Source organism: Helianthus annuus, chromosome 14 (assembly GCF_002127325.2).
Source record: "Helianthus annuus cultivar XRQ/B chromosome 14, HanXRQr2.0-SUNRISE, whole genome shotgun sequence".
In the NCBI taxonomy this organism is placed as follows: domain Eukaryota; kingdom Viridiplantae; phylum Streptophyta; class Magnoliopsida; order Asterales; family Asteraceae; genus Helianthus; species Helianthus annuus.
Window position 1 is genome coordinate 171,848,035 of NC_035446.2, and position 27,091 is coordinate 171,875,125.

General features: G+C 34.3%; 2 protein-coding genes across 3 annotated transcripts; both read right to left on the minus strand.

Moving 5' to 3' along the window:
• Window positions 1–471: 471 nt before the first annotated feature.
• LOC110907898 (receptor-like protein EIX2) lies at window positions 472–3,450 on the minus strand. Its single transcript, XM_022152816.1, has one exon. It carries the CDS (start codon window positions 3,448–3,450, stop codon window positions 472–474), a length of 2,979 nt encoding a protein of 992 aa, XP_022008508.1.
• A 543-nt stretch (window positions 3,451–3,993) lies between these two features.
• Window positions 3,994–10,731, minus strand: LOC110905116 (actin-depolymerizing factor 7). 2 transcript variants are annotated; one of them, XM_022150999.2, is made up of 4 exons: window positions 10,539–10,731; window positions 4,787–4,868; window positions 4,364–4,623; window positions 3,995–4,285 (listed from the first exon to the last, which is right to left on the minus strand). In XM_022150999.2, the coding sequence occupies exons 2-4, from the start codon at window positions 4,787–4,789 to the stop codon at window positions 4,135–4,137; spliced, it is 414 nt and encodes a 137-aa protein (XP_022006691.1). In that variant the 5' UTR covers window positions 4,790–4,868; window positions 10,539–10,731; the 3' UTR covers window positions 3,995–4,134. The 2 variants fall into 2 exon arrangements, with proteins under 2 accessions (XP_022006690.1, XP_022006691.1); XM_022150998.2 differs by lacking the exon at window positions 4,787–4,868 and having other exon boundaries at window positions 3,994–4,285.
• Window positions 10,732–27,091: the final 16,360 nt, after the last annotated feature.

Sequence of the window (27,091 nt, forward strand, 5' to 3'; positions counted from 1 at the left end):
CTTATTTTGGTCAACAATTTTATTAGGGGAGGCGGGGCGGTGAAGTTTTAGCATATGATGGGCTTTTATAACGAGTGATACAAAAAACAACACCACCACCACTTACTTTGATAACGCGTGAATTTAATAATGTGTGGAACTTTTCACGAGTGATGGGGTATTGAGTGATGAGGGAAATTGTTGGTTGTGGGGAAAATTGTTGGGTGTGGTGGTGAGTGATACTAATGCCACTAAAAAAGGTTGTGAGTGATGGAATAATGGTTGATGACATGGTGAAACTTGATTGGATGTTTTAAGTGATGAAATTTTTGCAAGTGATAACCACCCTCTCCCCCTTAGTGATTCCGAGCTGCACAACGCCCAGTTTGTTGAATATTCTACTACTTTATATTTAAACAATAAAACTTATTTAACTTACAAATATTAAATGAAAACAATTGTAATCAAACTTATTTAACTTATCAATCTTCGTTACATAAACCTCCAAAATTTGAAAAATGCAAGTCTCCATCTCTTGATAAGCACCAGAATCCCCAAGAAACCAATAAACCCCGTTGAGAAACCGCTCGCTATAGCGTAAATCCATATCCTCTCTACATCATCATCATCATCATCGTCTTTGTCCATGTTTTCGGGCTCGGTATCGGAGGTTTCATTACGGCTGCAACTCTTGGGTAACGGACTGCCACAAAGCCCATTATTGCCGGCATATATCCAAGGGTCCACGAGTGTCTGGAGTTGATTTCCAGTCGGTATCCGCCCTGATAAATTGTTGTACGACAAATTCAGGTGACTAATAAAAGTCAAAGACGACATACTCTGCGGTATCATCCCAGAAAGATCATTTGCAGAAAGATCAAGCGACATCAACGAACCCAAATCACCAATTTCGTCAGGGATCCGACCGGTTAGATGATTGTTTGACAAATTAAGACCAAGCAATCCTGAAAGCGAAGTCAACTCTTTGGGTATTTCTCCGACCAAATTATTGCTTGAAAGGTCCAGGTTGACTACGTAGCTCATTATTGTTGTATATTCAAGTGGTACCCCTCTCATTACCTGAATCACACTCTGCTCAAACCCACCGAAGAAATATAAGTTGGAGTCACCTCCAGTCATTCCACGTAAGTTTTCGAAACATCGAGGGATCTCCCCGGTTAAATTGTTCTCTCCAAAATCCATGATTTGAAGGTCTGTATTCTGGCACAATTGTTCGGGGATTTGACCGGTGAAGTTGTTGTTGTGTAGCCTAAGAACAACTAGATATTTGATCTTTTCTCCGATCCATTTCGGTATGGTTCCGGAGAATCTGTTTTCTCCTAAATCCAGAACGTCTAGACTTGTGCAATTCGATAGGGTTTCTGGAAGTTCACCATGGAAAGAGTTGTTGTTTAGATGTAGCCATTGTATGGAAGAACCGAGTTTCCCTAGAGAGGATGGAATGGTTCCCGATAGCCGGTTGGAACTTAATATCAAGACCATTAGATCACTGAAATTTCCAAAACAATCTGGGAGGTTACCTGACAACATATTTCTCGAAAGATCGAGAATAACTAAATCTGCAGTGTTGCACAATGAATCTGGAATCGACCCGTTGAAGAGATTGTTCTTAAGAAGTAGTAATCTTGACACTCTCTCGTAATCCGCCAACCGTTCAGTAAAAGTCATTGATTGCTTGGTCGTGTTGGTTGTTTGGTTGGATGGAAGGTTTGTCAGGGGACCATTCAGAGAGTTATGGGAGAGATCCAGGATGGCAATAACAGGTAGCCCATAAAGCCAATCTGGAAGAGGTCCGTAAAGGCTCGTGTTTGAAAGGCTCAGAATTGCCAGATTCTTTTGTGTTTGAATCCATGGAGGAAACTCTGATTCGATTTTGCAAGATCCGAGCAGAACGTTTCTTATTTGGAAAGGTGGCTTCCAATTGGGTGAAATCTTGAGGTTTAAAAAGTGGTTCGAGGTTGCAGCTAAATGTATCAACGCGGATGTGTTTGAAAAATGTGCTTCGGTGACTACACCAGATAAAGAATTGTTCGATATGTCAAGAAACCGAAGTTTAGAAAGTTGTCCGGTGGAATCCGGAAGAGGCCCTTGTAATAAGTTCGATGATAAATCAAGAAACTTGAGTTCTGACAGGTTTCCTATGGAGAATGGGATTGAAGACAAAGAATTGAAGCTCAAATACAAGATCTCTAGATTCGGTAGTCGTCCAATGGAGAATGGAATACTCCCGTTTAACACGTTTTCAGATAAATCTAGTCTTCGTAACATCACTAGATTTCCTAAAGACGTAGGAATTGGACCCGTTAATTGATTTCCGGATAGAACTAGTTCTGTTAAACTTGTTAAGTTTCCTAAAGATTCCGGAATTGTTCCCGTCAGCAAGTTGTAATCAAGATAAAGTCCTCTCAAGGATGTAAGCCTTTCTAGAGATGCAGGGATTTCGCCACGTAACTTGTTGTCGTTTAATATCAGTCTCTCGAGTCCATATCGGCTGCATGCGGACACCATAGTGAGTGGCCCTTCCATATAGTTGAACGAAAGATCCAACTGTTTTAACTCACAGAGTCTCCACGCCTCGGTTTCTTGAATACCCGAGAATCTGTTGCTCGCAAGATTGAGTTCAACAACGTTGTTCATGACAGGAATTGAAGAATTAAGTTTGTTGACCGAAAGATCAAGAACCCTTAAAGAGGTCAAGTTTTGTAAAAACCGGGGGAATTCTCCTTCGAACAAATTCCAACTAAGATCAAGTGTTTGTATGGTGGAACGCGTAAGATTAGAATCAAGATGAGTTCGATCAAAATGAGAATTCGATAGCTCACAATTCGACAAGTGTAACTCTAGTAAAGAAGGGATCATATACAACAGTACCTTATCGAAATCGCGAGCACCGCTAACATTCACCCTACTCAAATCAAGATATTCCAGTGACAAAAGACCCGACACCCAGATAAAATCATCAACGATTAGTTCCAGGCTACCGCCATGATGATCACCGAGATCAAGTACACGTAAACTTGAAAGTTTTCCAATTTGATGTGTAACAACACCGGAAAAGCCTACAGAAGAAAGGTTCAGAATCTCGAGCCGTGTCATCAACCCGATGAACTCAGGAATCGGACCGCCACCAAAATAGTTTCCACTCAAGTCCAGGTAGCTCAAATGAGTTAACTCGGACAAACTCGTGCTCAACTCGTTTCCCTGTAACTGCTCAGCATCGGTTCTGAGATCAAGCCTAGTCACACGTCTGGTGGCGTTATTGCAACCCACACCAAGCCACTGGCAACAGTTGTTTCCAGTCCACGATGATAATCGATTTGAAGAGTCTGATGTAAGACTGTTTTTAAACTGTGTTAGAGCCTGCCGCTCATGTTCTAAGCAGCCAAAACAAGGGTTTGTAGTTGCAAAGATGAAGAAGAGAAAGAAGCCACTACCCCATAGGTGTGCCATGATAAATCAAGCTGGTCAATCTTGTTGTACTTTATAGTTTATACAAGATGACACCATATGTAAAGTCAAGAAAATACACTTTGACTATTTCAATACACGGAATTTATAAGTCTTTTGACTTTACCTAGCAAATGGTTTTCTCTTCACACCTTATATTGGTTAGAGGTAAATGTGATTTTAGTCCATGTGGTTTGGGCCATTTTCCAAGTGTAGTCCAAAGTTTTATTTTTCGTCTGTGTGTCTAAAAGGTTTATTGTTGCCATTTTAGTCAACTGGGTTAACTTTATCCATTTTTTCTGTTAACGAGAAAGGCTATTCGGTCATTTTATATATAATTCTGTTAACTAGAAAGACAATTCGGTCATATAAAATGACCGAATTGCACTTCTCGTTAACAGAAATAATGGATAAACTTAACCCAGTGGACTAAAATGACAACGATGAAATCTTCGGACTAAACTGGCAAAATAACCCAAATCACAATTATGTTGCAAAACTTCTTTAACTTTGTGTCTAGAAGTTAGGTGAGAAAATGCATGAAGGCTGACTAAATGTACAAATTGATTATAAATGTAACAATAAAGGCATAGTACTGTTGCATTACACTATTTCTTAAAGAAAATTTGACCATAAATTTAATCAAGGGTTAAAAATATGGCATAAATAATGGTTCATTCTTATTGATTAAATCGCTCTTGATTTTATAATGTCAAAGCTCATCTCACTAGGATCAGTTGCTTGCAACTCGACTTGGATCCCGTCGAGTTCTCTCTTGAATCTGTCTTTTGAACTCGCGTATACCATCTTCATTCTCACTTTTGATGTATCTGGTGACCTGAGATAAATAATTTTTTTTTGTTATTTTAGGAAACCAAGATTGATGCCTATGTAGGTGATCTTATATAACAGGTACCATGCAATGAAGAAAATCTTGCTTTTCTGAACATTTTCATCGGTTGTGAAGTCGAAGTCAAAAACGGCATAACGACATTCATTATTAGGGAGTGAGTTTGTGAAATCCTCGTAGCTTTCGTTAGGGCCACCGATCTTGTCAACCCTCACTTGTTGGTCCTCAATCTTGAAGGTAACAAATCGGTAGTTTCGTTTGGCTTTTAACTCTAAAAACTTTAACTTACAGTCATCATGAACATGCATTCCAGAAGCCGCATTCGCCTGATCCACCAATCATTACAACATAAAACAAAGAACAAAAAATGAAATCAAATGGCAATACATCCTAATGGGATCATGATCAACAAATATCAGATATACTTTCTGAATAGTTTATAAAAAAAAAAAAAAAAAAAAAAAAAAAAGTTTGTGAAGAAATACATACCATGGTTGGTGGTGTGATTGGAGAATTAGGTGAAAAAACAATTGCAAAAAGGAGAAAGAAGTATGGAATAGATCCTTCAAATCTGGATAACAATCAAACTTTTTCTCAAGAAATTATTGTGGGGAAATTAAGCACCGATTTTAAGGGTGGGGGCTTAAGGTTAGAAATTGCCTTATGGTTCACCATTCATTATTCATAGTATTCGTTAAATCCATTTATTTTTACCACAAATAATTAGATTTGTAAATCATAATCCCAGACACGGAAAATTGACCAGTTTAAACGCACATCCGAAACACCATCTAAACGAGTACGTGACGAAAAAAGGCCATAGCAAGCATGTGATATGATTGTAAAATGTCACAACAAGCTGCAGAAATAAACTGCCATTTGTTCTTAATTTCATCTCTGTCCTTTTCATACATCCCTGTGTTTTGTATAGGCTCGGAGAATACACACCGTTTCATGTAACAAATATGAAGGTAAAATTATTGGTCAACGTTATTACATTAAAACCGCCATCACCAATTAAGGTTATTTATTTCTACTGATAGAGAGACGGAAGTAGAGATTAACAATGTTTGTAACCTTAATAAGAACACCAAACTAAGGGTGAGAGGGGCACTCCTCTCTTAGGAGAGTCCCCTCTCTTACGTACGGCCAATCAGCACGCGCCACGTCAACTTTCCTCTTAACTCCCCTCACACCCTCAATTTGATAGCGGCACTCCTCTCTTAGGGGACTTGTTTTTTTATTTATTTTTTTTATTTGTTGTAATTATGCATGTTTATAAATTAAACAAATATTAATAAAAATTAAATAAAATTTAATAAAAGACATTTCATTAAATTAAAAATAAAAATTACATTCAAACTAGAAAAATAAAAAAACAAACTACTCGTCGTCAGAACTCACTTCAAGGTGAGGTAGATCTAAACGTCCGAGATGCTCAACGAGATCGTGTTTTAGTCTCCAATGCGTTTCTTCGTCAATGAGCTCGCTATAAGTTGTATCATCGAAGACGGTTTCGACTGGAGGATCTTGAATGTGTACCGGTGCTATCGCCCTTCCGTCGTCTTTTATAATCATGTTATGTAAAATAATGCACGTATACACGATGGACCTTATCTTTTCACCGTTTTGGAACGCATTGGACGATTTAGCATTCCCCACTTCGCCTTTAACACACCAAATGCCCGTTCCACATCTTTTCTTGCGACCTCGTGTTGCCTCTTGAACTTTTTTTCATTCGGGATGTGAGGATATGGAAAAGACTTCACAAACACGGACCAGTTAGGGTAGATCTCATCAGTAAGATAATACCCGCGTTTGTATAAGTGGTCGTTCACCTGAAATGGACAATTTGGCGCCGTTCCCTTTCGTTGAGTAAGAAATAACGGAGATTGTTGGAGCACGTTGATGTCGTTTTGTGAACCCGCCGGGCCACAAAAAGCATGCCAAACCCACAAATCTTGAGACGCCACCGCCTCTAACATAACTGTCGGGTATTGATGATCGTCTCTCATATATAACGTCGTGGCTCGTTTGTCTACGTAAGAATTCACCGGCATACATTTTACAGACCGTCTCGCAGAAATATTCAAGGCACTCACGAGAGGTCCTTTCAGCCATATTTAAATACTCGTCGTTTTCATCTGGTGGGTTACCGGCTGCAAGTTGTTTAATCGCAGAAGTAACTTTTTGCAACGGCGTGAAACTTTTCTTCATTCTCCCGTCCAAGCCCTCTTGAAACCACTCGTTGTTCGCTTCCACGTCACTAACAATTTTTAGGAACAAAGACTTGGACATACAAAACCTCTGACGAAAAATATTGGCATTAAATTTTGGATTTTCGACAAAATAATCGTTCATGAGTGTTTCGTGGCCTCCCACACGATCTCGACGGACAATTTTTTTTTACTAGACGATGCGGTGTCTAGTAGCTCCGCTTGTTGGATGAGATTTTGGAAGAAAATTAAACTACCATCGTTTGACGATGAATCTTCATCGTCGGGAAAGTCGGGCAGGGGAGAAAAAAACGGGAACTTGGAATCTATTTTTTTTTTAAAGATTGGTTAAAAAAATTAGATGATATGAATGGGTGAGAGTTGTTTTGGGTTTGAAAAATAAAATGATTAAAGAGGTAGTATTTATAGGGGTTAGGATTTTTTTTAAATGTATAACGGCTATATAGCCGTTTAAATCTCGTTCCTCTCATCGGTGAATACACACCGATCTTGGTCACCGAATTCGCTCCCCGCAGTGATGGCGGCGGTGTTCCCGCTTGGGGACTTGGGTCACCGCAGCCCTCCCCACATGGTGCCCCGTATACCCTAAAGCTAGCCAGTAAGATAATTTGCTAATCTAACCAAACCGAACCATTAGTAACGGTTTGGTTTCACGGTTTATATGGTCTATATACACTATGAGATATAAATAAAAAATAAACATAACCAATTCTTACGGCCGGTCCGGATTTGTACAGTTTGTTTTTTTTTTTATAAACCGTAAACCAAACCGTTCGCTATGGTTTGAAAATATTGGTAACTTTGGTATAAATATGGTAGTAGTATGTATATTAATATGATAATTTGGGTTTTGATATATTTTTATCATAGGAATTTGTTTCGGGGTTGTTCCAAACTCCGTCGTTTTTGAGCCGCCTTGAAGACTATCTCGGTTCGAGGGGAAAGCAACCTGTAGACGTTGATGATGACATTTTCGATAACGATGAAGACGACGACATGGGGTAGTTTTTCATGTTTTATGCAATTTTAGGATGTTTTGTCTGAATTAAACGACTAACTTTTAAGTAATGTTAGTATGTACGAACATATAATTATTGTGTTTATGTAGTTTGTTTGTGTGTTTTTGAAAATTTGAAATCGTTAGGTTTTGTGTTTTCATAAATGCCGTGAAATACGTGAAATACTGTAAAAACAGCAAAATAATTAAAAAAGAAAAAAGACTTTTAGCGGGCGACATGTCGCCGCTAATGAGAGTTACAGTTTATCAATTTCAAACCTTCATATGGAAACCATGAATTAATATAACCTGTGTGACGTAATTAGTAAACTTATATTTCATAAATATATAATCTAATATTTATTGCTCTTACGTTGAAATTACATCTGTGATGTTGTTGGATTGGACTAGGGGCGTTAAGCAGGTTGGGTTTGCGGGTAGATGGGTCCAACCCGATAAGAACAAAAATTGTGTTAAACATGTGAACCCGACCACAATACATAGTTGTGAGTTGACACGAACATGACCTGTTTAACTCGAAAACGTAAATATGATAAAGTACAAATGAAAGAATGAAACGATACTATCAAATCTTATATCAATTTCAATTCTGTTTATAGTTTTAAATTTGGGCATAAAATACGCAATACAATGATATCAAATACATCTTTAAAAAGTAAAAACTTAAAAAAAAAACAAGTGGGTCAAACGGGTCAACCTGCGAACCTACTATGTTAGGTTTATGTCATGTTTTCATGTCGTGCAGAAATTCACACCAATATATTCTAGCTTTGTTAAATTGTTAGGTTATTGCTGAATTTGGATCTAAGAATAAGATGCAAACATATAGAGAATTCATTAAAAGGTGACTCGTTGTCGAAATCTAGTGAAACACGCTTTGAACGATCAAGTTAATTAATCGTATAAACATAAAACATAATGTATATAGAACTAGTATTGGAGCTCGTGTTTCTAGACAGGTCATAGAAGGTTGCTGGCGAGGATTAGAGCTCGCGCTTCGTGGCGGGGTCGTAGGAGGGTTGCTGGAGTAGTAAAAACTATGCATGCTTTAATCTAAATGACGGTAAAAATAAGCAACCAACACATAAGTAAACATATTTGGAATTAAAAATTCGCTTTAACTATAATAAGGAAATAAAAAGTGATTATATTTGTTACCCTGTATATTGAAGGGTTAATATAGACTATCTATGCTTTATTCTAAGCGATGGTAAATATAAGCAAGCAACACGATTAATTAACCATGTCTAGAGTTATATGTTAGCTTTAATTACAATAAATAAAATAAAAAAAACTAAACCTATTAAAAAAGATAAAAGAAAAAATATTTGTTAAAAAATAACTTTATTATACTTCAAAGGCGTATGATAACTCTATTAAAGTTTGGGGGTCGAAACATAAATCGCCTACAAAAACAATTATTATCAAACTTCTATATGCTAAATCTATCAAAGTTCAGGGGTATATGTAAATCGTTTATAAAATAATTATTATAATTTAGACGTCATGTAATAACTCTATTAAAGTTTAGCGTTAGAAACGTAAATTAATTATAAAAAAAGACAATAATAGTATAGCCTTATAGTTACGAATTAAACTATTAAAACCACAAATGACCAAGTAAATTAATTATAAAAAAAAAGACAATAATAGTATATCCTTATAGTTATGAATTAAACTATTAAAACCACAAATGACCACGTTTTGAATTGTTATAGTATAAAACTTGTGATGCTTAAACAAAAAGAAATATAAGAGAGAAAGTTAATGATATGTAGAGATAGAAGAGATGGAGAAGAAACCTCTCTTCAAGGTTTTTTAAGAAGGGGTGTGGCATGTGGGTTGGATCAGCCTAGCAATCTAGATAGTATACCTAATTAAAAGCTTAGCTAACTATTTTTTTAATGGTAAATTTGGAACACTGATATACTACTGGAGTATTATCATGCCATCAGAAATTGCAAATGCCATATTTCAATTTTTTTAATAGCAAATTTTCTTTTAATACCTATCTTCTGTGACACCTAAAATCAAAACCTCTTCCTTCTAAACCCGAGTGTTTAATAATCAACAACATCGAATAGAATTAGCATAAATTTTGTATGAAAATGGAGATCCGTGAGTTTAAAAGATATGAAATTATCTTTTTTATGATATATGTAAGTTGTAACGGCCATATATGACGTATGTAGATTCGTATTATCTTAAGGCCCAATCCAGAAAATATTAATTAAATTTATTGGTATAAGGCCCAAGAAAAACTCTTGTAAGCACTAACTTGTAATTCTGATTTCCCTTAAACAAAATGAATATCTTGTAATGAGCACTATATTTGTAAACAAAATGAATAATCTTGTAATGAGCAACGATATTTTTGTACATTTTATATGTAACAATTAATTTCATAAAATATATCATATTCGAAAAATAAGAATTAATAATGATTTCAAAAATAATTGTATTAGATTCTTCATGTGTTTTTGACACAAGTAGATCAGATAGATAAATGAAAGCTACTTATTTCTGCTACTTTTATATAGTTAAAATTATTTATAAAGCATTAAACCATGAAAACCGATGGTTACGTATATAAACAACAAGCAGATCGAACAAACACCACTTCGTTCATCATGTTTTTTAATCCCTAATTATCGACTAACTAAAAATCATATAATTAAACCATGAAAACTGATGGTTACGTATATAAACAACAAGCAAATCTGGTTTATGAGCAAATTAATAGCGTAAATGTAGCAAAACAAACCAAAGAATTTTTTTTGTTATATTATTAATCAGTTAATTTCTATATCATACATGAACTTTTATAACCAAATCATTGCATATGTAACAAAGCAAACCAGATCTGTGGCAATTCGCCTCGCAACGACTTAATCCAGTTCAACTTCTTTTGCAAAAAATAACTTTTCCTAATCAAAATTCATCTTCCTTAAAGTTAACATAGAGAGAGAGAGAGAGAGAGAGGGACCTTTGAATGAGTTGAAGATGGAAGCATTGATGTAAACATGCAGCGATGGAGGAAGCTTCCGAAGAGATCGCATGATCCAAATTATCAACTGAGATGGAAATCCGAGCGGACGGATGGATCAATGCGATCCCTTTGGAAGCTTCCACCCGCTGCAACAAAATGAAATCTAGAGGTATTATTGTAGTACGCGTAAGGAAGGATTGATGATGAATTAGTTGGATTTATATAGGATGGGTGGTGGGGGAGGATGACAAGTTTTTCAGTTATGTGCGTGTGGTTGCATGTGTGTGTGATATTGTTGTCACGCTTCTCGTGTGAATTAATTAATTAATTAGCTGCCTGCCTTTTTGTTTCTAAATTACTATATTTAATTTTACTTTTATAATTGCCTTATTTTCACTTTATTCAACTTATAACAGATTTAGTTATGGGTATTCTTTTTTTTTTTTTTGAATAGCAAACGGAACTTTATACCAAAACCAAAACCAAATCGCTGATTCTCAGCCAGGAACTGAGAGCCACCGATTGAGAGTACACATCAGAATACAAGAAACAAAACGAAACGAAAACAGTTACAACATTTGTTAAACCATCAAATTAAAATCCCACCATTGTTGCCTTGAAATTTCTCTAAATCTTGATCTTTGCTTTACGTACTGATATGCCTCTTCCTTTATTTCTTCCGTTGTTTTTTGTATTACACACCTTTTGCCTTTAAAAACCTTCTCATTTCTGACCTTCCATATGTTCCAAAGTGTTTGTAGGACGATTGCATGAATTATCTTTCTCTTGTTCCGGTTCGTATGTAAATCATTTACCTCCTGTAATAGTTGCTTTATGGAACCTTCGGTACTTACATTCCAGCATCTGACCCAATCGATTACAACTTTCCACACCTGCGAAGCAAACCTGCAGTGCATTAAGACATGTTCCGCTGATTCCTCTTCGTTTTCACATACTTTGCAGATGTAGTTTGGTAGTGTAAGGCCCCTTTCTCTCAATGCCGTTGCAGTCGGTATTTTGTTCTCCACAGCTCGCCACACGAACATATTACTCTTTCTAGACGCCCAATTATTCCAAACGAAGTCACCGATTTGTAAGTTTAAGTCAATTTGTTTTGCCAATGATTGTCTGACCGATTTCACCGAAAAGCTTAGATCGTCATCTTCTTTCCAAAACCAAACATCACTCTCCTCCGATATTGGATGTTGTACCAGTTGGTTTTTTAGTTCCAACATTTCTTGATTTTCCGTTACCGTTTCTGGTGTTCTCGACCATACCCAATCCCAAATTCGGCCCCCATTGTTTTCCTTGTAACATTCCTGTACACGTGCACCTTTTTTCACCGCTATCTGGTACACTTCTTTGTAACGATTCTTTAATGGTTCATTACCCAACCAAGTATCCTCCCAAAATAAGGTTTTATCCCCAATACCGACTTTACTTTTCAAACAAGTCGATATGTTGATGTTGTTTTTTGTAAACTCGGCATCAATTCCTCCTATATTTTTCCATACACCTGTATATTTTTATTCACCGGAACTGATCTACTCTTTCTTTTCATACCATGGATAGCTTCCACAACTCTCACCCAAATTTGATCCGGTTCCATCTTCAACCGCCACCACCATTTTAGTAGTAAAGCTAAGTTTAGATCCTTTATATTCCCAATTCCCAGCCCTCCAAAATCTTTTGATGCAACTATTCATAACTTACTTTATAGGCTTAGGTGCAAAGAAGAATTTAGCAAATTCTGTCGTAAATCATAACTTTTAATTTAGTGAAAAACGGTTAAAAAATAATCAAAATACCCATAACTTTTTAATTTGGTGAAAAATGGTTAAAAAATAAGGGTGAATACCCATAACTAATACAAATTATACATACATACACATCTATATATGATTTTAGTGGCGGATTTAGAAAATCCTTATAGAGACAACGTGCCAAAAAATGGGTAACGAAATCAAAAAGCGTCACATTTTTCCAAAATTTTCCAAAGCGTAAGAGGTATTTAAAAGCTATATCCGCCCCTGTATGATTTTCTATTAACTATAAAAATATAAATCAACAAGACCAGTACAAAGAGAGAAACAATCGACTAAATAGCTACCAAAAATGATTCGGTACTAATATGTTTGGCCACAAAAAATAGTTGATATCAAGACGTGAATTTTGGTAGTTAAACTTGGTCGGAAAATATTTAATCGACACATCGTTTGCAATATGGATTTAAACGATCATTAAAACAAGTACAATCGATCATTTTTATAGATATAATCAGATATACTAATGGTTGTATTTTTTATATTGATGAATTATTGAGGAATATAGTAAGGATTTTTTTATAATTTGGTATAATATTGAACAATTATGATAATAATTTTATAATATACGAAGAATAATCTATTTTGTTTATTTTTCTAGTCCACTAAATATACTTTGCATGATATAAATTTGGACCATTTCTTATTGGTTGAAGTTATTTTAAAGATCATTATCGTCATCAATATATTCTTTCTTGTGGTTGTACGTCTCAGTTATCATATTTAATAAATAAATGTATCACGCCGTTGCATATAAATTCATAACATGCTACATTTAATTTGGTATATTTCCTGCTAAAATTTAGTAAAAGCTATATTTTGACCAAATAAAATACGTAAAGTATTGTCAAATATATTTATTAATGGAAACATTTACATAAACATCTAAAAGCCTTTCGGTATATTTTAAAGCTGACGATAGAAACATTTTTTTTTTAAACTAAAACTTCATTAAAACAAACCTCCGACCCAAGCGAACAAAAGATCAAATAGAAACATTTAAGCTAGTTGTTATTTTTCAGCCAATTTAAGACTGGTTATTAAATTAATTTTCAGCCAATTTAAGACTGGCTATTAAATTGATAAAAGAAATGACCTTTTTTTGAAAGGCAACAAAATTATATGTCACATCTTGCAAGGTGCAAGCACCAAATTTACAACCAGATAAAATGTTACATGTTACACCAAAAACTATTATAAGATAAGCTCATTCTATTCTCACATTCTAAAATCTTATTTTTACACTATTTTCACTCTATCTCTCTCTCTATATATATATTATATATATATATATATATATAAATATATATATATATATATATATATATAAATATAAAGAGAGATGAAGGGGAGAGGTGTGTGAATATTAACACTCTTATTATATACGTATTGTTGATGAAAGAGATGAATAATAACTTTATTTTTATAATAATATATTTATTTGGTATCATAAAACGGTACGATAATAAACTAAACCGTTCTATTGGTTTAGCTTTCTAAACAACATACTTTATTTTCAAATCACGTTTATTTTACATTATCGTTTGCTAGGTCTCGTCGCAACGCGCGACGTAAAAAAAACTAGTTATATATATTAATACAAACTTGTGATGAATAGTAACTAGAAATTTTTTAATATTTATTTTTGTTTTTTAGTAATATTTTATCTATTATTTATTTTTAGTAATAAATAGTAATTAGTAATTATTAGGAATTTGTTCATTATTTTTTTAGTAATCTTTTATTTAGCAATTGTGATGATAGTAACTGATTTCTATTTTAAATTTTTTTTTAATATTTTATCTATTATTCATTTGATATTTTTAGTAATAAATAGTAATTGATAATTCTAAGGCATTTACTTTTTATAATTTATTCGTAGCATTTTATTTAGCTGTCAATTTGAATTTTTATAATAACTTACGTACGTTAACTTCTATTAAAAGTGTTTTAAATCTGCATCTATGTTTAATAATTTTTTTAACATTCCAAGTTATTTGCCTGTGTATCGTGATGGTACATTACACGGGCATTGGATCAGTATCTGTTTGGTTCGTTAAAGTACCAGTACGTTTCATGCACTCAGTATAGAAATCAACACGTGTTTTACATCAACTGAAAATAATGATAATGGACACCAGTATCCATACCGATGTTGTTTGAATGGTATAGCTCGATTCGAATTGTCACGATAATGGTACCGATATTCAATTAACGTCACAGACAGAGTTGTATAAATGAAAAACTGTTGAAACTGAAACTATAAAAATGAGTATATGTATAGATATCGATGTTGTTTGGTACAACACGATAGGAGTACAATGTTAGTTTATCGAAAGTAAAACAATAAAAATAACTACCGATAATGAACAGACGTTGTTCGTTCTGTTTCAATTCGGTTCACTAAGTCAGCGACATGATATCTGTTATCAACCAGGAAACCATAAAATTGTTACATGCCGGTACCGATGTTGTCCAGTTTGGTACGATATGGTAGCGATGCGATCTTAGTTTACCGAAACAAAAACAATTAAAATAAATATCGGTACCGATACAAATGTTGTTCAGTCAATTTCGGTTTGGTTTGGTACGATAGCGGCACAATAGCTGTTTTCAATAAAGTTTATATGACAATCTTGAAATAAACATAGAACGCAAACCAAGTGAACTAATATCAACTAAACAACATTCGTACCGGTATCGATATTCGTTTTTGTTGTTTTGAATTGATGTAAGGTTTTCTCTTTTGATTACTATAGTGAGTATCGGTATCGTAACGAAACGAACATATACCAACCGAATTCCCGTCGTGAAGTGCGGAAGAAAATCACTATTATCTATATATATATTGTTTACGAAGGATCATGAATAGTAATTTTAAATTTAAAATAATATATACCTTTTTAATATATTATTATTTCAATATATTATTTTTAATATTTACTTTTTACTTTTAACATATTTTCATTTTTTTCCTATTTATTTTTAGCTTTTAACGTATTTTCATTTTCTAAAACCATATTTCCTTTATCATTTATTTTCATTTTTTCCTATTTATTTTTAGCTTTTAACGTATTTTTATTTTCTAAAACCATATTTCCTATTTATATATATATATTTATATATATATTTATATATATATTGTTTACGAATGATCATGAATAGTAATTTTAAATTTAAAATAATATATACCTTTTTAATATTTTATTATTTCAATATATTATTTTTAATATTTACTTTTTATTTTTAACATATTTTCATTTTTTTCCTATTTATTTTTAGTTTTTACGTATTTTCATTTTCTAAAACCATATTTCCTTTATCATTTATTTTTGTTTTTAATAATTATCTTTTCTTTTTTAAATCATCTTTACTTTATCAATTAATTTGTTAGTTCTTTAATAACGTAGTTGTGCTTATTTTTTACCCTCGATTGAATTAAAAACGAATTTATATTCAAAATAAAGTATTTATTTGTTATCGTAAAATGATACAATGATAAACGGAACCGATTTGTAACGGTTTGTCTTCTAAACACCATGCTACATTTTTCGTTCTTTAATAACGTAGTTGTGCTTATTTTTTACCCTCGATTGAATTAAAAACGATTTTATATTCAAAATAAAGTATTTATTTGTTATCGTAAAATGATACAATGATAAACGGAACCGATTTGTAACGGTTTGTCTTCTAAACACCATGCTACATTTTCAAATAACGTTTGTTTTACATTTCATTTGCTCTGTTTTACATTTCATCTTCGGGTGCTTTTTACATAATATTCAATTATTAGTCTTAGCTATCCATTCTCCGGTTGTTTTCATTCACTTCATCTTATTTCAAACTAATATAAAAAACCAAGTTTGTTAATACAAAAAGAAACAAAAACAATTAAAATAACTCTAATTACAAAATTGTTTCATTAGAGTTAGAGTAAATGGTTGTCTAAATTGTTAACTAAGTTACTAGATATTACTCATAGTTGCATATGAACGTTGACCCGATAAAGCCGAACACAACACGATTTTGTATGTGCCCTATATGACATATCACGACACTAATAAATATATGGATTGTCATCGACTTGAACAATTTAACCTACCAACTCGAAAACACGTTTATACAAAGCTGTGCAACGAATGGAGTTACAAGACCATAAACAATGGACAACAAGGTCTTGATGAGCCAGCTCACATGACAGACAACTATAGACAATTTATGTCACGGCCCCCGTACCCGGTTTGACCCGGTCCAGAAGCCGCGGGACAGAAAATCCCGTGGTATTTATTTTTACAGCGGAAGTCTTAACAGAATCGTTTTAAATTTGAAAAATGCCCGAGTATTATTTATTTATACTTTAGGATAAACCCCGTAAATATCATAATTTCATTATTTTTACAAACATGTTTATTTATTTATTTGAGCCACCACTTCAAGCTTGATAGTGCTCCTTAGCACGTATACTTAATTCAGTAGGTCACCTGAAACATGTTGTAAAAAGGTTTTGTCAGCGGGGAAATACTGAGTGAATCATTCATTTTGATAAAATGACTCATAGTTATAATTTACAGCATAAGAGCGATTACTATGGCAGTATCTTAATTAATATCTGGTCTTGCAACCCGTGTGACGATGGTCATACCACTATTGGGTCCAGTCACCCAATTAGTGACGTTTTGTCACTGTTAGGTCTTATTAGCCTAACCCATGTTAGGGCTTATTGCCTAACTGTGAGAAATTAGTAATGTGCACAATACCCCACTAACCAGCGGTTAAGATAACCACGACTTAATCCCTGTAATTATAACATTTTGAAAATAACTTGGAGTATTGTAAAACAATTGATGAAAAAGAGAATGACTCACATTGCAGATTTAACGGGCAAAGTATAAGCCTACTGATTAGCCTTGATTAAACCTAATTTGATAAGAATGCACACACAATAGGTTAGTAACTAATTCAGCAGTTACGTCAATTCACGAGATTAAACCCTCACATCGATTAACAAGTGCGATACTTAGTAATTCAATCGGATTCACAACGAATAACAGAGCATAGTCCGAATTCGAACAGCACTCAAATATTCAAGTCGAAATCACGACGAATAATCAAAGTATAAGCTCAATTTGAGCAGCACTCGGACAATCGTTGGATAGTTATAATCGATCGGACGTTGAATCGTAATAGCGATCGAGTTATTACCCTGATTGCGGCAGCACTTCGTGAATTGTGTGTGTTTTAAGAGTATACAGAGTATAACTCAGTGTGTAATTCGACTTTGAACGTCGTTTGAGCAGCATAAACCGACTGCCAATGTCTGCTATTTATACTAATTTTTGGGACAGGCTTACGGACCGTATGACTTCTTCCCTTACGGTCCGTAAGGGACACCTATTTATCATAGGTCGGCCACGGTTGGGACTAGCTATGCTGAATCAATGAAATCGACCAATCAGGACTAAACAACGTTTTATTTAGATAAACATCCAACTAGGGTTTGCCCCCCTTGAGTTTTAGGGGCCCTGATCCTGATTCCGATTGTTCTGGAAATTCTAGGGTTAATGCAGAATTACTTGGGTGTCTCAATTAGGGTTTTCTTATTGTCTAATTATCGTCCTAATAATCGATTTTAGCGACAGTTGTTACAATTTACCCCAATTATCATACCCGCATTCCATCAATTAGAGCTCTGATTTTGTCATTAAAGATTTCTCTCCCACTTTTAGTGATTTCTAAATAAATCGTTTTTGTAGCTAGTATAAAACGTGTAGATCATTGATTGTCGTAACTTATGTTTTTTAATGTCTTTAATTTCAGTTTTTAATTTTCAGTTAATTTGAAAATTCGACAATGCTCTTCACAAGATTAGGTTCAAGAGTGAACACTTGTGTATTTGCGAACTGAGCGAACTAATCTTGGTCATACATGTGTGTAAATCAATGACGATGAAATACGCTAGTGTATTTTACGATTTGACGATGAAATCCTAGCCATACACATGCGTAAATCAATTGACAGGATTTGTTCACTCAGTTCGCAAATACACTAGTGTTCACTCTAGAACCCCACCCGTTCTTCACATTTATAATTATTTATATAAAGGGACCAAATGCAATGTTTTATACTTTGAATAATATATCCTTTATAATTACTTAAGCGTTATATTTTTATAATTTCGTGCTTCTCCTCTACGTCACATGTCAACTTGCTAATCCAACACGATTGACACTCATACTCGATGTCCCGTGCTTAGCAGTGGCGAACCCAGAAATTTTTTGTTGGGGGTGCAGATGAGGTGTTGAACCATATTTTCAAGGGGTGCGATTGGGTTTTTTTGCATAAAATATACGCTAATTTTTTTTTCAAAGGGGTGCGGCCGCCCAACCCAGCCAAATTGCTTAGTATCCACCTTTTCTGACTTAAGTAATCTAAAAATAGTCAATTATCTACTTTCAGAAATAAGTAGTCATAACGTACTAGGTATCTTATTTTTACCATTCATTACCATTGTTAAACTAGTGTGATTCCCCCTGCGCGATGCGGCAGGTATTCGATCTGTGTCGGTTCGTTAGGTGGTGGGAACTCGGTCGGTATTGGTTGGGTTCCTTTACTATCGATTCAATTCATTGGGTTTTCGGTCTGTATCTATTTAGCGTGTTACGGTACCGACAAACGGTATAGCAACCGAAAGAGATATATATATCAACACGTGTTTTATATCCATAAAAAACTATTAAAAATGAATATCGGTACATGTACTGATGTTATATCATTACACCGTTTGTGTCTCCACAACACATGGAGTTTCTTCGTCACCATCACTGTTTACTTAAATCACCATTGTCGCCTCACCACCACTTTACCCCTATAAACTAAACGCTTTAAGTTATATTAGATATATAATTGGTTCCAAATCTTATTATTTTTGTAGAGTTTAAACCTAATTTGTCAAGCAATATGAAGATTTCATATGATTGTAAAAATAAAATATTAATCGAAACAAAAATATTAATCGAATAACCATAATAACTATGTAGTTTTTTTTTTTTGAAAAATAATAACTATGTAGTTACTATTACATGGTCTATTTGTAAATTACCAGAAAACAATGCATAGCTAGCAAACAAAGACTTGTGATTATCACCCTCCATCAATTTTATTATATACAAATAACAATGTAACAATAACAATAATAAATAACATATTAATGTTTCTTCTATTCATCCTAGCTACTCATTGAAAGAAACAACAATAATAAATCAGTAAATAACATATCAATGTTTCCGCTATCAAGTTAGAGAACAATAGATATCTTCTCTTTTTAAGAGTTATTTTATAATTTGATGAATCAATGTTAAAGTACTATTCATCAACAAATGCGATTCATATGTATAAATTATTGCTTTCTTCAATGATGGTAATATAAAAAAAAATCAATATTTGTGTTACTGTTCATCAACCCTTAGAGAACAATAGATATCTTCTTTTTTTAAAGGTTATTTTGTAATTTGATGTATCATTGTTAAAGTACTATTCATCAGCAAATGCAATTCATATGTATAATTTATTGCTTTCTTCAATGATGGTAATATAAAAAAATCAATATTTGTGTTATTGTTCATCAACCCTTTGAATTAATATGTATAATATGTAAGGTTTCATGTCAATTAATTTGTCATATGATGAGAAAGTCCCAACTGTAAACATTCGAATCGAGCAAATATGAGTATTATTATTCTTACTCATTTGAAAAAAAAAAAAAAAAAAAACACTTTTACTTTCAACTGTCGTTTGGGTTTTAATACTAACCCTAAAGAGTTATATATGGTGGGGAAAGTTACTCACAAATAAAGTTAACGTACTAAACGTACGAATAGCATGAAAAAACAAAAAGCACACGGTGACATTTTTGTAATTATCTGCTTGTAGGGTAATTATCAAAATTACTCTACAAATGATATTGTAGAGTAATTTTGATCTTGTAGAGTAATTTTTTAAAATGTTATTGTAGGGTAATTTTGATCTTATAGAGTAATTATCAAAAATACACTAACCCCCCCCCCCCCCCCCAAGAAAAAAAAAAAAAAAAAAACCTAACCCCCCATCCCCCAAAAACCTATAAAAACCTAACCCCCCTCTCTACCCAAACTAAAAGCTAAAAACTAAACCATAAAGCTAAACCCCATAACTAAATGTTAACAAAATTACTCTACAAGATCAATGTCACACCCTGGCTTTGCGGAAGCGTGGTTAATTTGGTGTGACTTCTTAATACCATAGCTTAATCATAACCAAGCTATATGAATTAAAAATATGCAAGATCATCCATTAAAAGAAAAATACCATAACATTGTCTTAACGGGGTAACATACGCTAACAACCACAAACTTGTTCAACAAACATTACAAACGTAAACATAACATAGACATGATTCAAGGACTGTGACTTGTCCAGGAAAGAGTCACATTCCCCAAACCCTGGATGACCTCGGTGACTAATGCAGCGGAAAACATGCCATACCGTGCCAGATCTTTTAATTCCCTGAAATACATGTAAGTTGAAAAATCAACAATAATGTTGAGCGAGTTCATGCGAAAGTGAGTAAATAAACCTTTGTCTTTATCAAAAACCCTGGTATGTAGCAAATAAGGAAAAAGAGATCACCAATGGTTTGCAAGGCCATTGATATGTGTGAAGTGCAAGTAGGAAGACTCAAACCTAGCGGATTTATGCGTCGGGCACTAAGTCACCCCGAGGTCCGTTATGCTGGACCTGGGGCTGGGCTCGCTACACCCAGATAGATCTACCGCTCCTGTCCCTCGGTCCTACCATGAGGATTAATGGCCTCAAGTTTCCGCCTACCCACTCACATGATCTAAGTAACAAACCTCCTTACGCTAACCATACCATGTATAAAGTATTCATAATCATTGTAACATGTATTTCACCCCCGCAGTTTAGAAAACTAAAAACAGTTAAGAGAAAAGGGGGACATGAACTCACAGTCAGTGCGTCGCTATACCAAGTACTCCGAATGTCAGGCAGCTGTGCAACGACCTACATGTACTAATTCTATTAGACGGATGGTCGTGCCTTAGCTTTATAGTTTAGATTTTTGGGAAATAGTTAGACAACTATTTCGTGTTTATATCTTGCATGTACTTGGTAGTTTAATCTCCTTCCCAAGGATGGGGGATTTAATACATGTGCGTTTGAATTATATCATTAAGTCCCACTTAATATATTTTTACTTCTCATTCCAAAATATATATATTTTTCTCAAAAATATTATATTTTCACTTCACATAATACTTCCAAAATAATGCGTTGACAAAATACGCGTTCATGAATATTTCCGTATAATGCGTAAGTTACGTTTTAACGATTAAGTGGTAATAATAATTACCGGTGTAACTTATATGTCTGTCGTGTAAGCGTTTGTATTATTTTGGGTCTTGTTATCGTTCGAAATATTATTTTTACTCTAAAAATAATATTTATATATTTTCACAAAATAATCATAAACAGTGTGGTGAAAAATATATTTACTAAATATATATTTATCACGTTTAGTTTTGTGAAAATCCCACCTCCGAATATTTGTAAATAAAGTCGTGGCGAAATATATTTTGAAAACATATCAAAATAATTCTAACACTTGTAAATAATTCTAAGTGTTAGGTTTTTAGAAAAATTTCGCCAGAGTTTCCCCTGTAACTGGAGGTGGCCACGCTTTCAAGCGTATCATTTTCTTTTACAAAATCATTTCAACACTTCTTTAATCAATCAATCAATTTCCGACACATCAAACTAGTCGACAAGTATGTAAATCGCATAATCACATGAACTTGTGGTTTTTCCGAAAACTATAGTGTAGATCCCGTTATATTTTGTGGATCTATGTGTAAAATAACTAAATCTTGTAAAAACCTCGTTTTTAGAATAAATCTATCTTTACATCTTCCCGTCATCTTTTACAAAAATTGTTACCTTGCCGGATCTTTCATTTCACAAGTGTTTATACACTTGTGGTTTGTAAAATCATATTTGTTAGTGTGTCATCCGACTTTTATAAAACATGATTTTCTCGACACTTGGTCCTTTGAAAATACCACTTGCAGATACGTAGATCCGCTAGTTTTAAACACTATTTTACAAGTAAAAATACTTTTACACAAGTTCATGTTTCTCGTGTGGTAGAGTTTCACCTTTTAACCCTTGTACCGATAGAAACAAGCTTATGTCAAGATCTATGATCTTAACAAAGTCGGGTTAAACGATGATTCGAGCTACCACAACGTAGATCGGGCCTAAATAATCACCACTTTCAAATACTACAACTTTTACACAAGTATTAAGCTTTTAACCATCAATCTTCATGTTTTAGTAAACTTTAAAGATTCAAAATGCAAGTTTCCGACTTTTAACCGTTACAAATCTTATTAACCACTTTAGATATGTTCGAGAATGAGTTTTAAGTGTTATACCTCTAGCTTGGGGCTAGGGAAGATTCTAGGCGAAAAGGTGGTGGATAAAAGCAAGATAACGAGGTCCTTCCGCTTCCGTTTGCTCCAAGACTCCCAATACGTGACCTTGAACACTTGTGTGATGTTGGAATGGATGAACAAGAGCCGAAAATGGTGGTGGTGACCCAAGGGGGGTTCGGCCGAGAGTGAAAGGGAGAGGAGAGGAGAGAGTTTGTGGTGAATGTTGGATGTGATAATCTCATGTGTTTAGTGGTGGTATTTATAGACAAATCAAGTTCCTTAATCCATTGGTCACTATGTCTTCAAGATTTTAAGCACAAGCCAATTAAATAATCAAAATGGTACTACACTTGGTCACAATGTGACCGATCGGCCCAAGGGGGGGGGTCCCTAGTTCAATTTCAATCAAATGGTTAGTGTTTAGTTACTTTAAACCAAGTTAGTTTTAGGGTTAACTCGGTTAGTCACATGTTGTGTTTTAACGCGGGTGTTAGGGTAATCAGGGACCCTAACTGGCTCAGAAAAAGACCAATAATATTTTTGTCAATATTTTCATGTTCCGGGTATAGTCCGGTTGTTCGTTTGGATAGAAATCCGTTAAAGAGCTTAAGTAAGCTTTTAAGCGTCGTTAATAATATTTTTAGTGACACCACTTATTCTATAAAGTGTCAGGAATATTTTCCTCATGTTTTGGCACTTTATTAGTTAGCCAGAAGCTAGTATGTAAATAAAAGTGTTGTGTTTCGTGCTTAGAGTACGTTTTAGGCACATCCAGTCATTATATCTTATTCCTAGAGACGCAGTTCTACAACCCTTGTATCCCTACACTCACTATGGGTGTAGTAAAATAATTCTGGCTCTTACAGGCCTTAGAGGCAGTGTCTGCCTGATGCTGGCTTTATCAGCATGTTCAATAGGATATCCGTTCAAATGCTACTGTGCTTTTGTGCATCATGTTTGTCACTAAAGTTCAGTAAGTAAATAATGTAGTGACGGAAATCAAAGTATGATGCAGATATGTACAAGTATCAACTGTTAAGTAGCAGTTCATCAGTAATCTCAGTTAAGCACAGTAATTAAGCAGCAATTAATAGTTAATTAAGTCGTACGGATACCTGGTTTAGTTAGGGTTGTCACAATCAAAATTACTCTACAGGATTATTTTAAAAAATTACTCTACAAGATCAAAATTACTCTACATGATCATTTTACATAATTACTCTACAAGATCAAAATTACTCTACAGGATCATTTGTAGGGTAATTTTGAATTGTATGTTGTTTGATAAACTTGCAGGGTAATTTTGATTCACTTGTAAAGTAATTTTGATAGACTTGTAGAGTTATTTTGATAATTACCATACAAGAATAAAATTACTCTACAAGAACATTTTACAAAATTACTCTACAAAAGATCAAAATTACTCTACAGGATCATTTGTAGAGTAATTTTGATAGTTACTGATAATTACAAAAATATCATCGCGTTTTTTTTTCCTTCGATTTGTACGTTAATTTTATTTGTATTTAATCTTTTAGCTATGTATGGTTAATACTTAAGAGTATTGGAGATACCTAAAAGTTAGGGTTTTAATACTAACCCTAAAGAGTTATATATGGTTAAGAGTATTTGGACATACCTAAAATATTAAACTTTTATCGTTTATCATTTTTTGATTTTATTTGAATTAAAATAATATATGCATGCTATGATAGTCATACTTGATAGTAGTTACCATACGTGGTAGAGGTAAGGTTGTCTACATCTGTGGTGACATTGATAGTCAAAAGACAAGGGAGTACAAACACTAATCGACCTTTGTCTTAAGGCAAATTGAAAATAAATAATCCCACCTAACTCAATTTGGCTGATAATAATCCCAAGTCAGTTATTGGCCAATAATAATCCAAACTGGTAAATCTTTTTTTGTAAAATAGTCCGCCGTTAAAATAGCTTAACGAAGTTAAGTTTTTTTCCGAGTTACAAACCGGTGTTTTAGGGCTTTTGATCAGAACGAGGACACAAGCTGATTGATGTAAAACTTACCTCGAAATACTGCCCCAACCCACGAAAACAGTGCTTCAATTCGGGTGTTTAAACTTCCAATTAACAAAAATCAAGCCATTTCGAGCACAATTTTGAGGTAGGTTTTACATCAATCGACTCGTATCCTCGTTCTGATCAAAGCCCTAAAACATCGGTTTGTAATTCGAAAAAGAACTTAACTCCGTTAAGCTATTTTAATGGCGACTATTTTATAAAAAAAAAAATTGACCGGTTCGGATTATTATTGGCCAATAACTGACTTAGGATTATTATCGGCCAAATTGAGTTAGGTGGGATTATTTATTTCCAATTCGCCTTGTCTTAATTTCTGAGTGTTATGTGCCTTATGTCTAAGACTTGATGCAAAACTACTATCTAGCCGGAGGTTCTCACTGGAAGCAGCCTCTCTATTCCTGGTAGAGGTAAGGTTGTCTACATCTACCCTACTAAGACCCTACCTTAGCTTTGCTATTGGTGAGATTTACTGAGTATGATGATAATGATGACGACTTGATAGTAGTTACCGTGTGAAATGTCACATCCTGTGGTAGTCAAAGTTATTAGTAATTACTATTGGGTCTACATATTCACACACCAAATTGCCTATTTTCACACCCTTCAAGACGCCTCGTATAGACCTATACGAGGCGTATAACCTTTCTCAGTTTCCAAGAGAATCTCTGATTATGTCATATTTTGTCTTATTTGCCTCGTATACGCCTCGTATAGGCCTATACTGGGTGTCTAGGCGAAAAAAGACTATTTAGCCCCTGATTTAGGACTATACTGGGGGTAAATTTGTCTTCTCTTATATGCCTCGTATAGGCCTATACTGGGCGTCTTGAAGGGTTTTTATTTTTAACAAACATTTTATACAATATTAATCGTTTTAGCAAACTTTTATACAAAAACAAGTTTTTTTATTTTAAATAATTAATATTAGGACCCATCGTTGGTGTTTTTTTGAGTTGAAAAATGGATGTTTTGGTAGGGTAATTTGATTGTTTTTTGAGGGTGGTGTTTTTTTGAGTAAAAAAATGGGTGTTTTGGTGGGGTAATTTGAGTTGTTTTTTAAGAAAAGTTTCATTTTTTTATAAAAAATATTTTACCGTTTTCAAGATCGGCCTTTAAAAATATTCGATTGTAGAAATATTACATTGTTTTTAACATATAGTGTGGTATAGGTCTCGTATAGGTCCCTTATAGGTCTTGTATAGGCCTATCGACGTATATGGGTGTTGTATCATATCCTATATTATCGTATCGTATTGTATTGTATCGTATACTGTAGTATAAGTCTCGTATAGGTCTCGTATAGACCTATATGGGATCTATAAGAGACTTATACTATACACTATACGATACGATACCATACCATACTATACGATACAATACAATACGATACTATCGTATCATATAGTGTAGTATAGGTCCCTTATAGGTCTCGTATAGGTCTATCGAAGTATACGGGTGTTGTATCATATCCTATAGTTTCGTATCGTATCGTATAATGTATAGTATAAGTCTAGTATGGGTCCCCTATAGGTCTTGTATAAGCCTATAGGCCTAAACGGGACCTAAACCACACGTATACGGGTCTTGTATCATATCCTATATGTCACACCCCCAAAATCCACCCGCGGAATACTACCGCTTGGAGGCGTGACTGACCAGGATCCAGCCACCAATCATACTGATCAAGCATATAAATAATCATAAAAGTTTAACCCCTACGATTGGTGTTCCAACAAAACCAAGTTTAAGTTGTAAGCGGAAGCATAAGTTTAAAGTTATAACATATGTTCAAAAGTTTTCAAATAGAACATGGCACGCAGCAATCCGTGTCCCACAACGACCCTCCTCCATGCAAGCTCCAGCTGAGTACCTATGGTCCTGCAAAGCATGTAGTAACGAGTCAACAACTAGTTGAGTGAGTTCACAGTTGGGTGTTCGTTTTAGTTGTTTCGAAAACAGTTTCCTTTATCTGGCATCCTGCCGTGGGGGTTACCCCATAGTTTGAAAACGTGACTTAATCATTCTCAGTTACTCTGGCATTCCAGCCGTGGGGGCTACCCCATGATAGTTATCAGGCATTTCGGCCGTGGGGGCAACCCGTGCGTACACTAGACTCGTTACCATATCGACTGCTGACTGTAGTCATGTTTATGTGCCCTGATAACCATCAATGTCTATC